We start from the raw sequence: 21,750 nt of genomic DNA, 5'->3' as shown, positions 1-21,750 counted from the left end.
TCGTCATGCAATTTTATAATCTCTTTACACTCTTTTCTTTTCTTATATTTGTTGGTATTATTTCAGTTAAATATAAGCAGTTTTTATCTTTATCTCATGAGATACAACGCTTTCAGACGTGGTTGTAACTTGTAATAAATTTGGGTTTGTAGTATAATTTTAATAACTTTATCATAGTACTAGCTAGATCATAGCACAATTTTTTGGCTGAGATAGTATGCAATTAGTATTAATTATTCATTTAACATTAATCACTTAGTAATCTATTTTAGCATAGAGATTGATTGGGATTATAACAGAAAATGATAATTTTAATTAAAATAAAAAATTATCATTCTTAATCCAATATTTTTATTAAATTTTAATACTCCGTAAAATGCAATATTTTATTGATGCAAATCAAATTATTAGTAGTATTTTTTTAAGGTTTTATAGAGACTCATTCTAGAAGTAGTATTGGTTTGACTCATTCTAGAAGTAGTATTGGTTTATTCAAAATTGATAGTGACCCCGGAAAAATTGAGGAAGAACCAAAGTTTGGAATATGAAAAAGCCTTAAATGCGGACTCGAACAAGATGCAAAGATCGCGTCGTGCTTCGTCCATAAGCCTCATAACCCGTGCTAAAGATCTAACATTAAGACGGAATAAGAGAGACACTATGTGGTAGTCGGCCGACGAAGCACATAGCTTGTGTCTCAAGTCAAGCCATGTCCAGAATACCCACATGGACTGAGTGGTCCGCATTACCAACTACACTGCCCCGGTCTCCATCGGCACACCACCCATAACCAAACACACGACCGTGTGCTTGGCCAAGCCATGACATAACCTGTGTATGCATTGGTATCCATTTGAGTTATTGAGTTTGGACAGGTTAGGGAGAGACAAATTTTGTTCTTTTAACACCGAAAAATTGAAAATTATGTATTAAGAGATAAGTTTGGGATAACTAAATTATGTATTAAGAGATAAGTTATGATTAATTAAACCCACCATAGAGAGTAGTAGTTCTTCATTTATGCAACTATATAAAACCTATTCTATTTAATTTAATAAATTAACAATTTCTTTTCCAACCGATCTACAGAAGAAAAACCCTCGTTCCAAAATCAAATCAGAATTTCGATCATTTCCAGATTACAGCTAATTGATTCCACTGATATTCCATCAATGGCGACGCCAAAACCCTCGAAAACACCGGCCGAAATCGAGGACATAATCCTCCGGAAAATATTTCTGGTGTCGCTCGTCGACTCAATGGAGAACGATTCTCGAGTTGTTTATCTGGAGATGACGGCGGCGGAGATCATGAGTGAGGGTAAGGAGCTCAGATTATCGCGAGAATTGATGGAGAGAGTCGTAATCGATCGCCTCTCCGGGAGCTTCCCCACCGCCGAGCCGCCGTTCCAATATCTGGTCAACAGCTACCGCCGCGCTTACGAGGAGGGGAAGAAAATCACGTCGATGAAGGACAAGAACGTGAGGTCGGAAATGGAATTGGCGGTGAAACAAGCTAAGAAATTGGCAGTTTCCTACTGTAGGATCCATCTAGGTAATCCGGATATGTTTCCGAATCATGATAAGAACAAATCGAGTGTATCGCCGCTGTTGCCTTTGATCTTTGCGGAGGTTGGGGGCAATCTGGATGATTTCGGTGGGAGGAGCAGTGGAGCTGCGTCTCCACCGGGTTTTATTGAGGATTTTTTTAGGGATGCTGATTATGATTCGATTGAGCCTGTTATGAAACAGTTATATGAGGATTTGAGAGGGAGCGTTTTGAAGGTATCTGCTTTGGGGAATTTTCAGCAGCCATTAAGGGCGCTGCTGCTGCTGGTGAATTATCCGGTGGGGGCGAAGGCATTGGTCAATCATCCATGGTGGATACCGAAGAGTGTGTATTTGAATGGGAGGGTCATGGAGATGACGAGTATACTGGGGCCATTTTTTCATGTTAGTGCATTGCCGGATCATGCTATATTCAAAAGCGATCCCGATATAGGGTACAGTTTGAAGTTTTGTCTCAGTTTTGCTTTCTTAAGTTATTTATGTGAATTCAAGTTTTATATGGTGCATTTTACTACATGTAGTACTAATTAAATCTTGATGTATGCGTGTTATGGTTTGATCTGTATTGAAGCTTAGCTTGATGCTACGACATCTTTTTTTTAGTTCAGTTTGTGCTTCTTGTAATATTGGGTGATCTTGTTTACATGGTCAGCCAACAATGCTTCTCTGAAGCCTCAACTCGCCGCCCAGCGGATCTTCTTTCATCCTTTACAACTATCAAAACGGTTATGACCGGCTTGTATGACGGGCTGGCTGAAGTTCTTATGTGCCTCCTGAAAAATACAAACACACGTGAAAATGTTCTTGAGTACCTTTCTGAAGTAATCAACAAAAATTCTTCAAGGGGGCATTTACAGGTATATTTTCCTCATGATAGTTGGATAACTCAGGCCTTCATTTTCTTCTATAAAGTGATCTTAGGAGGCTAATCTGAAACCAATGTTGGCTGTTTCCACTGGATTTTCTTACAGGTTGATCCTCTGTCTTGTGCTAGCTCTGGTATGTTTGTAAATCTAAGTGCAGTTATGCTTCGTCTCTGTGAGCCATTCTTGGATGCTAATTTGAGTAAAAGAGACAAAATTGATCCTAAATATGTTTTCTACAGTAACCGTCTGGAATTGAGGTAGAGGATTATTTTTACTTTTTCTTTACCCATTTTCCAGCTGATACTAATACTTTCCCGTGTTCTTTCATCTGACAAACCCTTATCAGTGGATTGACTGCATTGCATGCATCATCTGAAGAGGTGTCTCAATGGTTTGAGGACAATAGTGCTAAAGTTGATACCTCAACAAGTGCTGGTGATGGACAAAACCGGGTGATACAGTCTCAAGAAGCCTCAAGTTCAAGCAGCAGTGCCAACACACCTTCTCTCCAAAATAGCAAACCAGTTAACATGAGTAGTGAAAAAACCAAATACCCATTCATATGTGAATGCTTCTTCATGACTGCTAGGGTTCTCAACTTGGGGTTGCTAAAAGCATTTTCAGACTTCAAACACCTTGTTCAGGTTATACCTAGCATTTTCAGATATGTTTTGTATCAATTTTATCATTGTTATCTTTCCGAATTTTTTCTCGGACAGTAATACATTATGCTAATAACGCATCATCTTTTCCAATCGATTAACCCCTCCTAAATTGCAATCTCAGATACAGTTACATTCCCCCATAACCTAAAAAACAATACCAACTATAGCCTTCTTTTTGTAGGGTTTGCGTTTATTTAAATTCGCACGTACATATATTATGTTAGGGTACTCATCAAAGCCATGGAATTTATAGTTTGATCTTGTACTTTTATGTTCAGGATATTTCTAGAAGTGAAGATACTTTGGCCTCATTCAAAGCCATGCAAGAGCAGGCTCCTTCGCCACAATTGCAGCAAGACATATCTCGCCTGGAAAAGGAAATTGAGTTATACTCACAGGAGAAATTTTGTTATGAAGCTCAAATACTAAGGGTATAAAAAATGGTTGCATTCAATTCTGTCTAGTTGGATATTTAGTTCCCATAGTGATATGATGACAGATGCCCAGTCATTTATATTATGTAGGATGGAACTCTTCTTCAGCGCGCATTATCTTACTACCGCTTGATGGTAATTTGGTTGGTTGGGCTAGTTGGAGGTTTTAAAATGCCTCTATCACCAACATGCCCGAAGGAATTTGCTTGTATGCCTGAGCACTTTGTAGAAGATGCCATGGAGTTGCTAATTTTTGCCTCTCGAATTCCTAGAGCTCTAGATGGGATTATGCTGGTATGGTGAGATCTGAGTTTACATATAGTATGATCTTGAATGCTGAAACCAAGCTAATTGTATGCTCGCACATCTTTTCAGGACGATTTTATGAACTTCATCATTATGTTCATGGCCAGTCCAGAGTACATCCGCAATCCATATCTAAGGTCCAAAATGGTTGAAGTGCTTAATTGCTGGATGCCCCGGAGAAGGTATGTTCCATAAGTTTCGTGCACCGTGTATTCTGTTCATCTTGCTTCATCATCGATTCTCACTAACTTTTGTGTACAGTGGATCAAAGGCAACTGAAACTTTATTTGAAGGGCATCAGTTATCCCTTGAGTATCTAGTGAAGAATCTTCTGAAGCTTTATGTAGATATTGAATTCACTGGTTCCCACACTCAGGTAACTGTTTCTAAAGGTTGTCATGTTAGTGTAGAACAACTGCAAATATTATTTAGAAATTAGCTCTTACTCTTGTTCATATGACAATTTTCTTACTTTTTGTTGCCTTTATCGTACTGTACTCCAACGTCTAACATTGACTAGTAATGTGTTTATCATGTGATTACAATTTACTTCTACCGCTTATATAATTGCTAAACTTTAGCTAGGACCAGGTGTCAGTCTGTCCTTGAAAACCTGCTTGTTTAAGAGTGACCACTTAGAAAGTTGGATGGACTTGACCATTCAATTATCTTCATGTTAAGCCCATATGATGGTCCTCTTTATCATCATAATTGTAGAACAGTAAAATATAGATATAAGCGGAAAAGTAAATAGACATAGTAGAGAAAGTAGTAGTGTATTTGGTGTATTTTATTACTCAACACAGGCCACATATATATAGTACAAAACACTAAGCTAGACTATGTCACATCACCGATGTGGGACAGAATACTAATATTCTTAACACTCCCCCTCAAGCTGGAACATCTATATTGTCCAGCTTGGTACAAAGTTCTCAAAAATGTTTTTCCTCAAACATCAGCAGCATAGTACTAGCCAAAACTATAGGGCAGTAGTAGTTGCAGCTGTTGCATAAGTAGAGTTGCAAGGCAGAGTAGTAGTAGCCGTAGCAGAGTAGCAGCTATAGGGCAGAAGTAGCAGATGCAGAGTAGTAGTAGCAACTGTAGCAGAGTAGCAGATGCATGGTAGTTAGTATCAGCTGTAGCAGAGTAGCAGATGTATGGCAGTTGTTGCAACTGTTGCAGAAGTAGCAGTAGCAGATGCAGGCAGTGACAGTTGTAGCAGAGTAGCAACTGTAGAGCGGAAGTAGTAGATGCAGGGTAGTAGTGACAGTTGTAGCAGAGTAGTTGTAGAGGTGTAGAGGAGTAGAATAATAACTGCAAGAGTCAGAACACAGGTAGATAAAATGCAAGCAAGAGCGCAGGCAGATAATAGCGCAGAACAACGGAGTAGGAGTAGAACATCAGGCAAATAAGCAGCAAGCAAATAATAGCGCAGAGTGCAACAACGTAAAAACTCTAGTTTGGGCAGAGTAGCGGAGTAGAGCATAGCAGAACTGTAATTTCGGAAAGAATGGTATAGCAGAACCATAATAGCGCAGAATGCAGCAACGTCAGAAACCCTAGTTTGGGCAGAGAAGAGCAGTTGTGCAATATAGTAGTGTTAGAAACCCAAATTTGGGCAGAGTAGAGCAGCAACACCGTAAACCCTAGTTTGAGCATAATAGCGCAGTAGAGCAGAACAAAACATAATTTCGGGTAGAGTAGAGTAGTGACGGAAGAGCTTAGTGGGGATAGTAGAGCGGGCAGCGGGAGAAACCCTAATTTAGTTCCTTTTTTTTGTTTTGGAAACCCTAATTTCCTAGAGACGGATTCGAATCCGCTCTGATACCATGTAGAACAGTAAAATATAGATATAAGCTGAAAAGTAAATAGACATAGTTGAGAAAGTAGTAGTGTATTTGGTGTATTTTATTACTCAACACATGCCACATATATATAGTACAACACACTAATCTAGGCTATGTCACATCACCGATGTGGGACATAATACTAATATTCTTAACAGTAATATATGTCAATTTACTTATAGTATTATTATTAGTTGGCATTTACTTTCTTATTGATGGTGTACAATCTTGTAATTATGCCTTTCTTGACCGAGTACTATGGCACCTCCTCAGTTCTATGACAAATTCAACATTCGTCACAACATTGCCGAACTCCTGGAGTACTTATGGCAGGTTCCGAGTCATCGAAATGTCTGGAGAAGGGTAAATCTATCCATCTTTGTTCTTATATTTCTACTTGCCTTGATTTATTTCTCAGTGAAACCTTATGATTATATATTGTTTCCTCTGTTTCAGATAGCTAAGGAGGAGGAGAAGGGCATCTATCTGAATTTTTTGAACTTTTTAATCAATGATAGCATCTATTTGTTAGATGAAAGTCTGAACAAAATTCTTGAACTCAAAGAACTAGAAGCTGAGATGTCTAACACTGTAGAATGGGAAAGTAGGCCAGCCCAAGAGAGACAGGAGAGAACTCGACTTTTCCACTCTCAGGAGAATGTCTGTTTGCACTTCACATATCTCTAGGTTTAAATTTTTGTTTGGAATGCTGACTGAAACACTGGTTCATTCGTTTCTGTAGATTATTAGGATTGATATGAAATTGGCAAATGAAGATGTGAGCATGCTAGCATTTACATCTGAGCAGATTATATCCCCTTTCCTGCTACCGGAGATGGTTAGTGTTTTTGTTTTCATTCATCTAGTTCAGGAGTTTGTATTGAGTTTTTCTAACAGTGTTTTGTCTTCCAGGTTGAGAGAGTTTCCAGTATGCTGAATTACTTTTTGTTACAACTTGTGGGGCCGCAAAGAAAATCTCTAAGCTTGAAAGACCCTGAGAAGTATGAGTTTCGGCCAAAACTGCTGCTAAAACAGGTATTGAAAACCATCTTGTTCGTGCTTATGCATCATCACTTTTTCTTGGTGATTTTGATTTTGTATTGGTTCTAAGAAAGCTGTAACATTTGAATAGACTATCTGATGGTGCTATATTCCTTTTTCTCTGTATTTGAAGATTGTCACTATCTATGTCAACTTATCTAAAGGAGACAAGGAAAATATTTTTCCAGCAGCCATCACAAGGGATGGTCGTTCATACAACGAACAGGTATTTATCTACCAGGGATTGTAAAGATCTAGCGACCTCCGTTTGGCATTTGTTCTACGTTTAAGAATGGTTCTACGTTTAAGAATGGTTCTATCTTGATCACAATCCTATATATATATATATATTCATATATATTGGGAAGGGCTAGGCTAAAAATGGATTTTAAAATAAAAACCACGAACCATGAATTCACTGTGGAACATGCATGAATTCTTTGGAAAAACATATGAATTCAAAAATCAATTTCATCACTTATGGTAATCGAACCCATGACCACGAATTCATTCAAAAAGTGACGAGTACACCATAGATCTTCATGATCTAAAGGTGGACAATGGTTCCCAGTTTTATTACAACAGGTGTTTTATTCATCTATACGGAGTATATGTTTTCCTTACGTTTTCTGGTTGATGGTGGGTGCTTCCAGCTATTTGATGCTGCATCTGATGTCTTGAGGAAGATCGGGGAAGATGCCAGGATCATTCAAGAGTTTGTTGAGCTTGGCACTAAAACCAGAGTTGCAGCTGTAGAGGCCAAGGATGCTGAGGCTGCTCTGGGAGACATACCTGACGAATTCCTTGACCCAATTCAGGTACATAATGATTGCCTTGCATGTCTCGGTAGGATATATTCACTGAAATATCAAATATCGAACAATGCCATATCTTCTCCTCGGCACGTTCTTAAAGTACTGTTTGTAAGCGTGTCATTGTTTTTTTGGTGTTGCAGTACACTTTAATGAAGGATCCTGTCATTTTGCCATCATCGAGAGTGATCGTGGATAGACCCGTGATTCAGAGGCATCTTTTGAGTGATAGTGTAAGGCCCCTCAGTATCTCACAACTAAATCTTCTTTGTATTGTTCTGGCAAAATGAAATTAATTGCTTCTTGATTTTGGAACTACAGACTGATCCATTTAATCGGTCTCCTCTCACATCGGACATGTTAATCCCCGACGTGGAGTTGAAAGCAAAAATCGAAGAATTTATCAAGTCACAAGAATTGAGAAGGCGGGAAGGGTTAAGCTCGCAGAACTCCAAAGACAAGATTCAAACGACTGATACTACCACTTTAATAGAGTAGGCATATATTGCTAGATACTTGTAAATTTTACTGGGTTGTATAATCAGTCAATATTATTTGGTGGCTGGATTCTTTTGTTTTGAGCTGCATTACTTTCATAACTCACGATATGCATCAACTATATTCACATTATCCCAAAGATCTCCTCCTTGTCTCTAAAAGCATATTTGTTTGGTAGTTAAAGTTTCTTTTCTGCGATTTTAATGACAAAATTCAGTAAAATGTTTTGAGGGTCCCTTTTTTTACAATTTCAAAATTGATAGTATAGAATTACTAGGATAATACATTTACTATTTAAAAAAAGAAGATAGACAGAGAGAGAGAGCAGAGGTGGGGGCAAGAGAGCCTTACATTACATAAATTACAGGTACAACAATATCATATGAAAATCTCACAAGCTACTTAGCCCAGGTGTGTAAAATACAAACTAGTATCTTTAAGATGCTGAAAATAGATTTTTCTTGTCCATAACGTTGTGGAGATTCTGTTTTCTACTCAATAATTATGGTTGAGGCTTTCAGCTTTGATATATAACTGGCAATGTGGCATGGCTATCATCCTTCCAAGGTAATTATGGTGCTCCCCCAAAAATCTCAGCTCAGCGTCGTTTTTGTAATGGTTTTACCTTGATTCAACTTAGCACTGTTCACCAACTTACCACCATGTGTTTCTACAACCACGCAACAGTCATGAAGCCAAAAGACGAGCTTTGTACCTGTTGAAGAACTCTGCATCATGATTTGCAACATTTCTCCACTACAGATCTGCAAGGTTTAACGCTGTGCTTTCAGAGTTTTGATTGCATGGCTAACTTCCTCCTGGAATATTCATTCGCAATTCTGGTGGAGTTTTTGTTGTGGCGGAGGTAAAACTCAGCAAGGAGAATTTGGCGCTCGTCCTCTGCTAAGTCCCCATGGCAACCCTATAGCCAACGAGAAAACTGAGAGTAATTCCAAGTGTGTATCTAATATCTTAAAGCATCAAGTGCCAAAGAGAGAAACATGAACACTCATGAAATTCCATCATATGTTGAGAAGTTAAGCAAGAAGATTGAGTTATTGTATATTCTCAAGTCAAACTGTAGAATTTAGAATAACAGGAAGAAACCCAAGTTTGATGCAGTTATATATCCAGTTGCATATCCCAATCCCAAACAAGGCTCGAGTTTGATACATTCATATCTAGAAACATTGGCAATGTGCAGTGATTTCTAGTACACAGGTAGCTTAGTTGTTTAAGGATATAATTTCAGTAAAAAAAAAGAAGAAAAAAGGCATTACCATGCGGGAAGTCCTGTCACATACAGCATGGTGCATCAGAAGTCCAGCAGCTACTGAAACGTTAAACGAGTCTACCATGCCTCTCATCGGGATAGAGCAATGTAAATCTGATAGCTCAAGAGCCTCTTTGCTTATCCCACTGAACGTTGAAACGAACAAGAGATGAATTCAGCTACATTCCATGAAACTCAACATGTGAAGTTATTGCCTTAGACTCTTCAATAATAATATATAGGCTAGTGGAAACGTACTTAAGCTCATTTCCAACAACTATTGCAGTTGGACAAGACCAATCCACATCATAGACGGAAACCTAGAGAAAGCCCCAAATGTTGTATTGCATTAGTTATGGATCTCAGATTCTCAATGAAATTTATCACATGATTGACAAATATAAGGAAATAAATTTGTTGATACCGATTCCACCCCCAGGTGTGTTGTGGCAATTCTATAGCCACGAGCTTTCAGAACTTCGAAGCACTCACTGATCGAGTTCCACAATTCAATGTCCAACCATTTTTCGGCTCCCATGCTGACATGGCGGTTGTCTCTGTACCTGTATAATGGAGGTAGAAGAATGGATGATGGTTGTTAACCCCCACAATGGCAAGTCCAGAAAATCATTTGTGAATGCAAATCAATAGATAAGCTCTTGATTCCCCCTGCCTTTCAGTTTAGTGTACAACTATAAGAACCAGCTAAAAATTCCACAAAGATTCTAATAATTTCCTTTAGATGATAATACCATTCAACCAATATTCAAGACACATTACCACAGGCAGTGACACACCTTCTGGAGCTGTCAAACGACACGACATGGACCGACTGAATCCCAAGAGCATCCGCAGACCTAAAAGCAGCCGAAACATTCCCAAAGTCACTCAATCCCTCAACCACTAAACACACAGAGTAACTCCTATTATTCACTGCATTCCTAAACTTCTCCTTCCTCGGGTCCATAATAAACGGATCTACCGCTTCCAGAACCTCACTGCTGCTCAGGTATGCATCCTCAGCTTTACATTTATCCAAATAAGGAAACCAGCGCTTCCTCCTCTCCTCACCATTGCTCTCATCACCATTTCCCACACGACGTTCCATTTTCATCAAGTTTGCAACATCATCCTTGTTCTTGGACAGTAGTTCCTCCACCCTATCCTTACATAAATCCTGTGGCGTTTCTAATTCAACACTCTGAGCTACAAATTCCTCTGTAGAATCAGAAATTTCTGAAGTAATAGCGGTTGCCAGACTACCGAAACTTCTAGAAATCGAAAAGGAGTTAGGGGATTTAATTCTCAGACCTGTTATTGGAGAACAAATGAGTATTCATTCAACAGCAAAAAGCAATGCATGATAATCAGATTTATGCTAAGTATGTCAACCGTATTAGTAATTACGAACCTGGACGAGCTGAAAGATATACGGGAAAATGGCGCCGCGTAGTTGAATTTGGGATTCCAGCTCGAAAATCTAGACATGATAATGTAGCACGAATTAGGGTTTTGCAGGAGTTCATTGGCAAACGAGAGAGACGATGAACTGAGTTCATTACATCGGCTTTTTCTCTATTTATTTGTTTGTTTGTTTTTTTACTAATCTTAATTATTTACAAATTTGTAGTATTAGATTGGTTCCAAATTAATGAAACAATATCAGATCTTGTTGTCCCCTAAAATCGGAAAGGGAAATAGCTTTAAAAAAATGGGTCAAATTTTGGTCCTCCCCGGTAGGGTTGTGATCAATTGAGATTTTTTTAGCAATTCTCTCCCTTATATACTAGTAGAGTTAAGATCAATTGAAATTTTTTAATCTAATTAATAATTGTTTTATTAAATGAGTGCTCCAGAATTTGTCATATGAAAAATATTTCTAGAGTAATTAATTATGAAATAGCAGAATGGTAATTTCATAGTACATTTTATTCATGGTAGGTCGCCTCCATCCTCTCCATGAACTCCGGCTCTCCGCGGATGTCCAAGTAGTCGCACCCCGACTCCACGCCCGCCGCCACCTCGGGCTGCCCATGGAGCCAATAGGGCCCCACGCAGTTTATCACGATCCTCGCCTGAGAGGCGAGGCGGGCGAGGGAGTCCGGGTCCGAAGTGTTGGCACAGAGGAGTAGGATCTTCTGCGCTTGCTTTGGGCCGTAGGCCCATTGCAGGCCTTGGAAAGCCGAGATAGGCTTCGGCCCGCTAAGGCGAGGGATTTGAGGGGAGAGTTGGGAGCGCTGAGGAATTTGAGAGCTTCTCGGACTACGTATTTGCCGGTGAAACCGGAGACGCCGAAGATAACGACTTCGTATGGTTTGGAGCTTAAAGAGCAGACTTTGATTTCCGCCATTTTTCTTCACTCTTTTTCGGGTGTTGTGTGAATAATGATTAAATGAAAGTATTAAGTTGTGTAATTGATTTAGGCAAATGGCAGTGAAGTAGTTAGCTGGGACTGTGCTATGCCTAAACTTATAGTTATAAGGGTGTCCACTATAAGGTGGACACGCCCAATAGCCCCGCCCCAGTTTTTTGTCCATAGCCTCAATTTTTTGTCCATAGCCCCAAAATTCTATTTTCGTCACTATAGTGGACAACTCCAATAGCCCCAAAATTTTATAATCAATTTTCATTTTTAAATATTTTTTAGTTTCAATCAAGTGTAATTTAAATAATCGCAGTGTAAATAACTAGAATACGAGGTAATTAGGCCGAATATTCGTTGTATTGCATACCGGTAAAATTATACAACGAATAATGAAAATAAAATACAACAACAAAACTCCGGCACCGTCTACTCGGTGTCGGAGTCGGCTTCATCGTCTTCTTCTTCTTCTTCTTCTTCTTCTTCTTCTTCTCCTCCTCCTCTCTCGCTGCTGCCGGCCGCGGTATCCCCAGGCGCATTATCAACCAACCCCAGTCGACTCTCAAGCCGATTGATGAGCCTCTTGTAGACGTTCCTGACGTACGGGTCAGTTTCCCCTGCGTATGACCTGCATACGTCTTGCAGTTGTTGCATCAACGTTACGTCTATGCTATTGGCCAATACCTCGTGGGATTGCACCGTGGGCCGTTTGGCGGGAAGCACTTCTACCTCCTCTGGCTCTGCGGATAGAGGCATGTTGTCCCATGGGCCGTCGTCGCCTAATGTGAGTCGCGGCTGGCTCTTCGACTTGCTCGTCGGACTGCTCGAACTCGTGCGAGCCGCTCCCACTGCTGTATTCCCCCGGCAAGGTTGTGCCTTGTGCGCTTCGGGCCACCGGCTGTTTCCACCTCGTTCGCCACGATCGACCTGAATTTCGGACAATCCGCGAGGACAAGATACTCCTCCCACAAGGTGAACTTCGGCTGGCCCGTCTTGCGGTATTGGCCCTCCGACAGGGTCTTCACATCTTCTGCGCTTCTGCCACTCTCGGCGTGGCGAAGGTTGTTCTCGTATATGGACGCGAACAGCTTGGTAGCCCGCAGTATCCTACCGAACTTTTTTCGGATCTGTCTGGGTCGCGCTTCTCGGCGCCGTCGGGCTTCAATTCCTCGTATGCCATCATGACGCGCCTCCAAAAGCTCCCCGACTCCTGATCGGTACCCACCACGGGGTCCGAAGTGATAGCATCTCACGCCTTCGCCACGGCAATGCTCTCGTCTTTGCTGTATGGCTTGCCGCGGCTGGACCCCTCGGGCTGATCACCGCTACCGCCGGGGCCACTGCCCTCGCTACTCGCAATGCCGGAGGAGCTGCCCGAGTGTCCACCGACGTTGCCGGTGCCACGACTGCCGCCTCTGCCCCTACCGCCACCAGAGCCCCGGCTGCCGCCACCTCCTCGGGTCGGAACGGGTGTTTCCACCCGCGCTACCGGCGTATCTGGGATGCCGGTACTGAGCAGACCCAGCATAGTATCAAATGCGTCTTGATCTGCTTCGGTGATCGGAGATTGGCTGGCTTGAAAAGGGGAACCCGGCCGCGCCAGGTGAAGCGCGTCTAGGTTGGGTCGGTAATCTCCAAAAGCGGAACGACTCAGATTTCGTTGTAAAGCGGGCGACGTTGGTGAGGATCTCCACGACTGAGATGGAGGAAGGGGTGGACTCGATGCCCACGGTGGTGGAGATTGATTCCAACTCCAAGACTGTGACGGAACCGCATATCCGCCAAATCCCGACGGCTGAGAAGCATATCCGCCAAAACCCGATGCCGGCGAATGATGGGCCGACGGCTGAGATGGATTGCTGTCATATCCCGATTCCTCAGTGTCGGGTGATTCGTCGTCTCCTCGGTGCATTTTGTAGAGAGTGTTTTTGTAGAAAGTGGGTGTATGGATGTTGTGAAAATGGGAGTGGGGGAGGATGGAGAGTGGTATTTATAGATATGAAAAACGAAAAAAAAAAAAATTTCGAACAATGCGGCTATAGCCGCGGCGGATTTCCGCCACTATAATAGCCGCGGCTATAGCCGCGCCTATACACTACACGCCGCGTCCTCGCCCCACTCGCGGCGAAGCCTCGTCCGCCGCCCTCCACCCCGCGTCCACCCTCGCGGCGGACACCCCATCCACTATAATCGCCGCGCCTTCCGCCCCGCCATCGCCCCGCTCGCGGCGACCGTCGCGTCCACCTTATAGTGGACGCTCTAACTAATGCATGCACAAAATTAATATTGCGGGACCATAAGATTTTATTACTTTAAAAACAAAATTAATAAAGTAAAAATGATAAATTAAATAATGTTAGTATATTAAATATTTAATAAGAAATTTATCATAAATATTAAATACTCTTTCTGTCTCCAAAAGTTAAGAGGACCCCATAGTATATATCTTAAATTTTTTGCAAAAGGAAAATATCTAAGTTTATGTAAAGAGTTCCTAAATTATAAAAAAGTTATCTAAGGCAAATTGATTTGTACATATCCAAATATATTTCTGATGGTTGGGCGAATTTTTGATGGTGATGAATGCAGGAAAATACAGATTACGACACAGAGATTTACGTGGTTCGATTTACTGAGGTAAATCTACGTCCACGGGAAGGAAAGAGGGCAGAGTTGTATTGCTTGATCTGTTTTCTACAGCTTACAATACAAACTTGCTATATGATCTATTATGTCTAGAGAGCTTCTTTAGAACTTAACCCCAGTCTATCTGATCTAAGTTCTATTTATACATTGAACTAAGATCGTGGCTTGCATCACCACTAATGATGGTTGTGGATGTCGTGGAGGTCATGGAGATCCTGCATGGGTCCACTACCTCTTTGTTTGGTCCGCTTATCCCGCATGAGATCCTGCATGATTTGACACCACTAAATAGATCGTGTAGTGGTCATGAGATCCTGCATGGGTCCACTATCTCCTAGTTCGGTCGAATACTGAGACCGAACTGCTGAACTATGGCCGAGCAGCTTTTGCCGATCTGAGAGTAGAGCTTGATTGGTCGGCTTTTACCGAGCTGTAGGCTGGGCCGAACTCTTTGGTAATGCCGAACTGATTGGTCGGCTTTTACCGAGCTGTAGGCTAGGGCCGAACTCTTTGGTCTTCCTTGGTCTTTGGGCTGATGGGCCGTCACTGCTATTGGGCTTGTTTAGTACGTACCCCATCACTACCCCCCCCGAAAAGCGAAGTGAATCACTTCGGCGAAGCGAGTCACTTCGGCATTCTGGATAAAGGTGCGGGGGAGGCTGACGTTAGGGGACGTGCCTTGCGCGTGACTGCATTAAATGCGACAGTAAAATCCGGCCGTTGAATCCTGAAAAGGTGGGATTCGAAACGGTGCGATGATTTTGAAATCTTCTCCGAATCTGATAAATACGTCCTTTCTTCATCAGTTGATCACTTTTGCTATTGCTTCTTCTGCATTCTCTCTCTTTTGCGAAAAAATTTTCTTCCGCTTTCAAGAATTTCTTCAGAATTTCTTCAGACTTTCAAAGAGTAAGAACTATGTCTTCTTCTTCGTCTTCTGAGTCAGGTAGCGGTAGGAAAGGGGGTAAGGGGTCTTCTAGCCGGAAAGAATCCGGGGAGAAGACCGTAGAGTATTTTCACAGCATCTTGAGTAAGGATACTGTGATATCCTTACACGAAAAATATTTTTTTCCTGGGGGAAAGGTTGCGATTCCCGACGACCTTCATAGGGCTGACTCGCCGCCGGAGGGTTACGCCACCGTTTATGAAGCCGGCTTGGAATGCGGGCTTCGTTTCCCTCTTCCCCCTGCCTTTGTAGAGCTGCTAGATTTTTTTCAACTCCCTTTAGGTCAGGTGACTCCGAACTCTTGGAGGCACTTATCGGCCTTTGCTGCCGAACTGCGTAGGCTAGATAAGGATCTGTCTCTGAGGGCAATCCTTAATTTCTTCCAATTTAAGAGGAAAGGATCTTGGTTTTACTTGATCCCTTTACAGCCTTTTAGGGCCTTTTGCAAAACCAAGTGGCCAAAGTGGCAGCATCGCTTCTTTTTTTATAATAGGACAGCGGCTCCGGGCTTTCCTTGGAGAGGGCCGAAATCCGTGATTCCTCATCCTCGGTTAGAACCGTTGGACGAGCTCGAGGGCGAGCTCAATAAGATTCCTATGATTAGGAAGCAGTACCTGGAGTCTGAGCTCGTCAAGGGCGACGTCGTGTTCGACTCCTCGTCTTCGGATGAAGAGACCGAGGGTGAGGAATTCTTTTTTGTGCCTTACTGCTTTTGTGGCGAAGACTAACTTTGCTTTCTTGCTTTTTGGCAGTGTACATGCTGAATAAGATTAGCCGCAAATCCTCCGAGCTTAAGGAGCCGGAGAAAGAGAAGGCTACCAGCTCGGCGCCTGATGCCGAGAAGAATCCGAAGAGGCAAAAGACCTCTTCGGATCCAAAGAAGCCGGAGTCGACTTCGGCAAGTAGGAAGGGGAAGACCCAGAAGCCCCCGAGAGCGCCAGAGAAAGACGTGGTCTTGGCGCCTCCTTCGGAACATATCTGTGAGCCCTTTTTATGGCCCACGGACTTCGCCGAGGTGAATTCTCTTCTTGATTTTCTGGCCTTGCTTTTTTCCTGTATTTTTTGTGGCCCCTCTGTTGACTTTTTGCTTTTTCCATTTTCAGAGGAACGATATGCTCTCCAAGCTCGTCGCCGTTGAACTCTCCAAAGCGTCCAACGACTATGCTGAGATGCAGAGGAAGTTGGCGGCTGCTTGTCACCGGGCCGAGCAGGCTGAGGCAAACTTTGAGAAAGCCAGAGCTGCTAGGATTTCGGCCCAGGATGAAGCTCAGTTTGCCAAAAACCAGCTCGTCATCCAGCGAGAGCAGACGAAACGGAGGGATGCTGCCGCCGTGGTTGCCCAAGGGGAGGTTCTCCGTGCTTTCGCGGAGAAACTCTTTCTGAGCAACCAATTTTCAGCCTTTGTCGGTGATCTGCTGAAACTGATGACCGATAAAGCCGAGCAGGGTCCCGAAGTCATCCTGCCGCTGTACGGCCGAGAGATAGCAGCTCGGCTTCAGAGTCTGCCGGTGCTTGAGGAGCTTGCTTCGTCGTCGGTCCTGCTTTCTGCAGACCAAGTTCGTAGTTGCCGAGCTGACCGCGATGAGAACATGGAGGCTATCTTTGCCTCCATAGGGTCAGTTTCACCCGCTCCAATTTTCCATGGAGAGGGTGAGACCGAGCAGCATGAGCGGCAGACCGGCGATGAGCAGGCCGAGCAGGAGGTGCAGCAGATCGGCTACGGTGGCGCCGAGCAGGCTGGGGAGAGCAGGGAGGCCGAGGCTGAGGCTGAAGCAGACAAGGAGAAGGAAGCTGAACCTCACCGAGAAGGCGGAGACGAAGCTGGCGGAGTATGATTTCGTCTCCCTTCTCTTAGTTTAGTTTCTTCCTTCTTGTAAAACGGCCTTGAAGCCCTTGTGTAGAAAATTTTTTTTCTTATGAATGAAAAAATTCTTCTTTCTGCTCTTGTGTCTTCGTATAGCCTTTCGTACTCTCTTTTACTCCTGTTGTGGTTTACTACCTGCTGAGTAATCTGAAATGCCGAACTGACATAGCTGCTCTATATTCTGAACTCTTAAGGAGCTGGAGGTACTTCACTGGAAGCGGCTGTACTCCTCGGCTTTAGACGAAGCTGAGAAAAGAGCCATAGCTGACCAGGTGAAGAATGACGAACTCTTGGCTCGTTCAGTGAAGCTGGAGGCCGACAATAAGGATTTAGAGTCCGAAAAGAAAGATCTGGAGGCCGAGCTGAATACCGCCGTCGCTGAGAGGACTGCGTATGAGGATTTCATCTGCAGGCGCGGGGGAATGACCATCTCTGAAGTTCAGGAACGAGTTGACGAACTGTGGGAGGAATATCACGTACTCCGGAGGAACAATGCGCTGGAGAGCTCGGCTTGCCAACAAGTCGTGACATCATTGCGGCGCTGGGCTTCTCGGTACGACATCATTCTTTCCCGGCGTCCTTCAATCGAGAGATTCCTTAGGCATTTCCCGCCAACAGATGGTCGCACTCCAGCTCAAACCCCTGATTCACTTGCTCAAAATCCTACTCCAAATCAGCAACGAACTCAGGAACAGCCGGAAACGTCAAGACGAGAACGGACTCAGGAGCAACCGGAAACGTCAAGACAAGGACGGACTGAAGTTCGTAGAGGACCTGTGATTATGAGTGAGCAAGATCAACAAATGCTTCGTGAAGAGACTCTTCGCCGCCGAGGTGCTAGAGCTTCCCGGGCTCAGGGAAGAGGCGGTAGGTCGATTAGAGCATCTCGTCGACCTGCTTATTCTTCAGCTGCCGAGAACGCCCGAACTCGGCTTCACGAGGATTTTGTGAATAGATGGCTCAACTTTAGCAACCAGGGACAGTAGAATAGTCCTTTGTAATAGCGTAACGCCTTCTCGTAGGGCAGCGGAGTTGTATGCCGAACAAGTTTTAATAAATGAAATCTTCATTTCGCTTCTATCACTGCGTATTTACAGCTCAGCGAAAAAATTTCATCGTGCTCGTCCTCGGTCTTATGAAGTAAACTTCTTTGACCAGACTCGTTCTCGGTCTTATGAAGTAAGCTTCTTTGACCGGACTCGTCTTTGGTCTTATGAAGTAAACTTCTTTGACCGGACTTAGTCCTCGGTCTTATGAAATAAACTTCTTTGACCGGACTCGTCTTTGGTCTTATGAAGTAAACTTCTTTGACCGGACTCGTCTTTGGTCTTATGAAGTAAATTTCTTTGACCGGACTAAGCTTGTGTCCTAATTTGGCGAGTTTTATCGCTCGGATCGGACTTTCCCTTGTCCTAATTTGGCGAGTTTTATCGCGTGGATCGGACTTTCCCTTGTCCTAATTCGGCGAGTTTTATCGCGTGGATCGGACTTTCCCTTTGTTGCAGTTCGTTTCAGACGAACTGCTTGTTTCTTAAGCCGAATTGTGGTCTTGTATCCTCCTTAGAAGCTTGGACTCACAATCGTTGGCTTATTGTTGCAGTTCGTTTCAGACGAACTGCTTGTTTTTTAAGCTGAATTGTGGTCTTGTATCCTTCTTAGAAGCTTGGACTCACAATCGTTGGCTTATATATGTTCTAAAAAGGGGATCAGCCTTTGAAGAACAAGATACCTCAGTAACATTTGTAAGAGACGACACGCACATAGACAGACAAAACACACCTAGACAAGCAAGACGCACATAGACAAACAAAAAGCACATAGACAAAGTAAAAAAACAAAGAAAACACATACCTCTAGGACCGAACTAGACACAAGACGGACTGACCGGACTGTCTCTTACAAATGGAACTTCTTGAGGTTGGAAATGTGCCATGTTCGGGGTATTTGTTCTCCTGACATGTGAGTCAATTTGTAAGACCCTTTGCCGAGGACTTCTGACACCCGATATGGACCTTCCCATGTGGGTTCGAGCTTGCCCAGCTTTTCTGCTCGGCTTACTTCGTTGTTTCTCAAGACAAGATCTCCCACTTGAAATTGCAGCTTTTTCACCCTTTGGTTATAATACCGGGCTACTTGCTCCTTGTACTTGGCTGCTTTTATGCAGGCCAATTCTCTTCTTTCTTCGGCCAGATCTAGTTCGGCTCTCAGTCTGTCATCATTCATTTCTGAGGAGAAATTTAGAGTTCGGGGACTGGGTACGCCGATCTCAACCGGAATCACGGCTTCAGTGCCGTACACCAGACTGTACGGAGTTTCACCGTTGGAAGCTTTGGGTGTAGTTCGGTAGGACCATAGGACTTGAGGGAGATTTTCTACCCATTGTCCTTTGGCTTGTTCTAACCGAGCTTTCAACCCTTTCACCAAGATACGGTTTGTTACCTCCGTTTGTCCGTTTGCTTGTGGGTGGGAGACCGAAGTGAACCGCTGTTGAATATTCAGCTCTTGGCACCAATTCTTGAATGTCTTGTCGGTGAACTGAGTCCCGTTATCCGAAATGAGGATGTGGGGTAAGCCAAATCGGCACACTATGTTCTTCCAGACGAAATCCAATGCCTTCGAGCTCGTTATCGTAGCTAATGGTTCAGCTTCTACCCACTTTGTAAAGTAATCCACGGCAACGATAAGGAATTTCATTTGCCGAGGAGCTTGTGGTAGTGGTCCCACTATGTCTATGCCCCATTGCATAAAAGGCCAAGGGCTTTGCATAGCATATAGATCGGTCTGCGGCATCTTTGGGATATTTGCATGGATTTGGCACTTCGTGCATGTCTTGACGAGCTGCACTGCGTCTTGTACCAAAGTTGGCCAATAATACCCCCATCTCAGAACTTTTTTAGCTAAAGCTCTAGCTCCGATGTGGCTACCGCAAGATCCTTCATGAACTTCGTATTCGGCTTGTCTTGACGAGCTGCACTGCGTTGCAAACATCCATCTTCGTGCATGTCTTGACGAGCTGCACTGCGTTGCAAACATCCCACGAAACATCTCAATGGCTCTGTACACACATCCATTGTGAAGATAGCCAGATATCATCACATTCAACATAGCTGCATCCTTAGCTTCTGATCTGGAAAAAACATTTACTGCTGCAGATAAGTTCTTGCATTTGGAATACATATCAATCAAAGCTGTTTCACCAACAACATCAAGAACAACCCCCTCTCGAATTATGTGACAATGTATAGCCTTTCCTATAAGCAAATATCCCAAATCAGCACTACTCAATAGTCCATTTGCAAAAGCAATCAAATCCAGCTCGGATTCACCAGCCATTTCTACAAAAATGGCGAAAGCTTCCAACGGCTCTCCCAACTTCAGATAACCAGCCATCAGCGCATTTCTTGAACCAGTAGTCTTCCTGCTCATCTTGTCGAAAACAATGGCGCCAGCGTTTGGATCACCGCATTTCACATATGTATCAATCAAGCTCGTTTCAAAAACTTCATCTGCACAACCAAGTCCAACTCCTCTTCTAAGTGCATACCCATGAATCGATCTTCCATCATCGAGAGCTCGCAACTGAGATGCGCAACGCAGCAAGCTCACCAACGTCACTCTGTTAGGCTCGAATCCATTCATCTGCATCTCAGCTGCAACACGGAACGCCTCTTTAGCGCGATGATCTCCAGCTTTACAGTATGCTGTTATCAAAGAAGTATAAGCAACCACATCTCTATCAGCTATTTCATCAAACACCTTAGCTGCTTCCCCAATTCTATCGCATTTAGTATAGAATTCAATCAACGACGAACCCACAAATCGATCCGAACTGAACCCGATTCTAACGGCTTCGGCGTGAAGATTCCTGCCAAATGTAGAAGCCCCCAACTCACCGCAACTTTTTAGCGCGAAAGTGATCGCCGAACTGTGAATTCCAATTCCTTTCCGCCTCAATTTCAAGTAAACCCCTAATACTTCAGTGTAATGATCGGCTCTGAAATACCCAACAACAATTGAATTCCAGAGAGAAAGGTTGCTGTTGATGATGGTGTTGAAAACCCATTTAGATTCTGCCAAAAGATTAAACTTTGCAAGTAAATTGAAAAGCTTCGAGCCCAGAAATATGTTGCGTTCGAGGCCATGTGTGATCACGCAAGCATGCAGTTTCTTTAGAAAACTGATATCTGGACAGATTTCCAAACAAGAAGCAAAATATTCAGGTAGATTTTCAGCAGTTGAGTTGTGCAAGTATGAAATTGGTGATTTTGATGAAAGCAAAAAATTCAAATTTTTCCAAGATTTTATTGGCATATAGGAAAATAGATTCATAATTATGATAGAAATGAATCAAACTACCTTGAAAGGTGTGTATGTATACAAGTTTTACATCAAAAACTATCTATCAATGTTAAACTGAATTCTAATTTTTATAATGGTAAATGGTCGATTTTGTCCCATCGTTTCGAGCGTCCATTCGAAAATGTTCCACCGTTTATGTATTTACCATTTAGTACCTCTCATTTCAATTTTAGGAATAAACTATTATGTACGTCAACTGAGTAATCAACGTGTAATTTTGAGGGACCAATGTATAATTTAGGTAATTGATATGGAATTTC

At 43.0% G+C, this 21,750-nt stretch overlaps 3 protein-coding genes across 4 annotated transcripts; 1 reads left to right on the top strand and 2 right to left on the bottom strand.

Annotated features, from left to right (window-relative positions):
* Window positions 1-1,059: 1,059 nt before the first annotated feature.
* Window positions 1,060-8,172, top strand: LOC121771262 (probable ubiquitin conjugation factor E4). The gene is made up of 16 exons (XM_042168043.1): window positions 1,060-2,002; window positions 2,221-2,425; window positions 2,540-2,691; window positions 2,781-3,078; window positions 3,378-3,530; window positions 3,624-3,827; window positions 3,909-4,021; window positions 4,101-4,215; window positions 5,963-6,052; window positions 6,146-6,349; window positions 6,432-6,527; window positions 6,602-6,724; window positions 6,864-6,956; window positions 7,384-7,548; window positions 7,686-7,775; window positions 7,864-8,172. Exons 1-16 carry the CDS (start codon window positions 1,173-1,175, stop codon window positions 8,038-8,040), a joined length of 3,108 nt encoding a protein of 1,035 aa, XP_042023977.1. The 5' UTR covers window positions 1,060-1,172; the 3' UTR covers window positions 8,041-8,172.
* A 199-nt stretch (window positions 8,173-8,371) lies between these two features.
* On the bottom strand, window positions 8,372-10,912 carry LOC121771263. 2 transcript variants are annotated; one of them, XR_006043966.1, is made up of 7 exons: window positions 10,725-10,912; window positions 10,111-10,624; window positions 9,738-9,876; window positions 9,572-9,633; window positions 9,321-9,459; window positions 8,756-8,962; window positions 8,372-8,665 (listed from the first exon to the last, which is right to left on the bottom strand). XR_006043966.1 is itself a non-coding variant. In XM_042168044.1 (6 exons), the coding sequence occupies exons 1-6, from the start codon at window positions 10,870-10,872 to the stop codon at window positions 8,828-8,830; spliced, it is 1,137 nt and encodes a 378-aa protein (XP_042023978.1). In that variant the 5' UTR covers window positions 10,873-10,912; the 3' UTR covers window positions 8,372-8,827. The 2 variants fall into 2 exon arrangements, 1 of the variants encoding a protein (XP_042023978.1); XM_042168044.1 differs by having other exon boundaries at window positions 8,372-8,962.
* Window positions 10,913-12,924: 2,012 nt separating this feature from the next.
* On the bottom strand, window positions 12,925-21,442 carry LOC121771978 (pentatricopeptide repeat-containing protein At3g12770-like). The gene is made up of 2 exons (XM_042168885.1): window positions 20,163-21,442; window positions 12,925-13,186 (listed from the first exon to the last, which is right to left on the bottom strand). The coding sequence occupies exons 1-2, from the start codon at window positions 21,440-21,442 to the stop codon at window positions 12,925-12,927; spliced, it is 1,542 nt and encodes a 513-aa protein (XP_042024819.1).
* Between the last annotated feature and the right edge of the window lie 308 nt (window positions 21,443-21,750).

The sequence above is a fragment of the Salvia splendens genome, chromosome 16 (assembly GCF_004379255.2).
Source record: "Salvia splendens isolate huo1 chromosome 16, SspV2, whole genome shotgun sequence".
Taxonomy (NCBI): Eukaryota; Viridiplantae; Streptophyta; class Magnoliopsida; order Lamiales; family Lamiaceae; genus Salvia; species Salvia splendens.
The sequence above is the reverse complement of the archived record's forward strand: the minus strand, read 5'-3'. Positions and strand labels throughout refer to the sequence as shown.

What these genes read in the sequence shown, in the direction of transcription:
- LOC121771262 (XM_042168043.1), top strand. Translation starts at nt 1,173, where the DNA reads ATGGCGACGCCAAAACCCTCGAAAACACCGGCCGAAATCGAGGACATA. An exon ending in CTCTAGATGGGATTATGCTG is followed by an intron (nt 3,828 to 3,908) that starts GTATGGTGAGAT and finishes ACATCTTTTCAG; the next exon opens with GACGATTTTATGAACTTCAT. An exon ending in TTTTCCACTCTCAGGAGAAT is followed by an intron (nt 6,350 to 6,431) that starts GTCTGTTTGCAC and finishes TCGTTTCTGTAG; the next exon opens with ATTATTAGGATTGATATGAA.
- LOC121771263 (XM_042168044.1), bottom strand. Translation starts at nt 10,872, where the DNA reads ATGAACTCAGTTCATCGTCTCTCTCGTTTGCCAATGAACTCCTGCAAA. An exon ending in GTTGTTGGAAATGAGCTTAA is followed by an intron (nt 9,460 to 9,571) that starts GTACGTTTCCAC and finishes TTCAACGTTCAG; the next exon opens with TGGGATAAGCAAAGAGGCTC. An exon ending in GTGACAGGACTTCCCGCATG is followed by an intron (nt 8,963 to 9,320) that starts GTAATGCCTTTT and finishes CGTTGGCTATAG; the next exon opens with GGTTGCCATGGGGACTTAGC.
- LOC121771978 (XM_042168885.1), bottom strand. Translation starts at nt 21,442, where the DNA reads ATGCCAATAAAATCTTGGAAAAATTTGAATTTTTTGCTTTCATCAAAA. An exon ending in ATTGAGATGTTTCGTGGGAT is followed by an intron (nt 13,187 to 20,162) that starts GTTTGCAACGCA and finishes GGGTCTGCTCAG; the next exon opens with TACCGGCATCCCAGATACGC.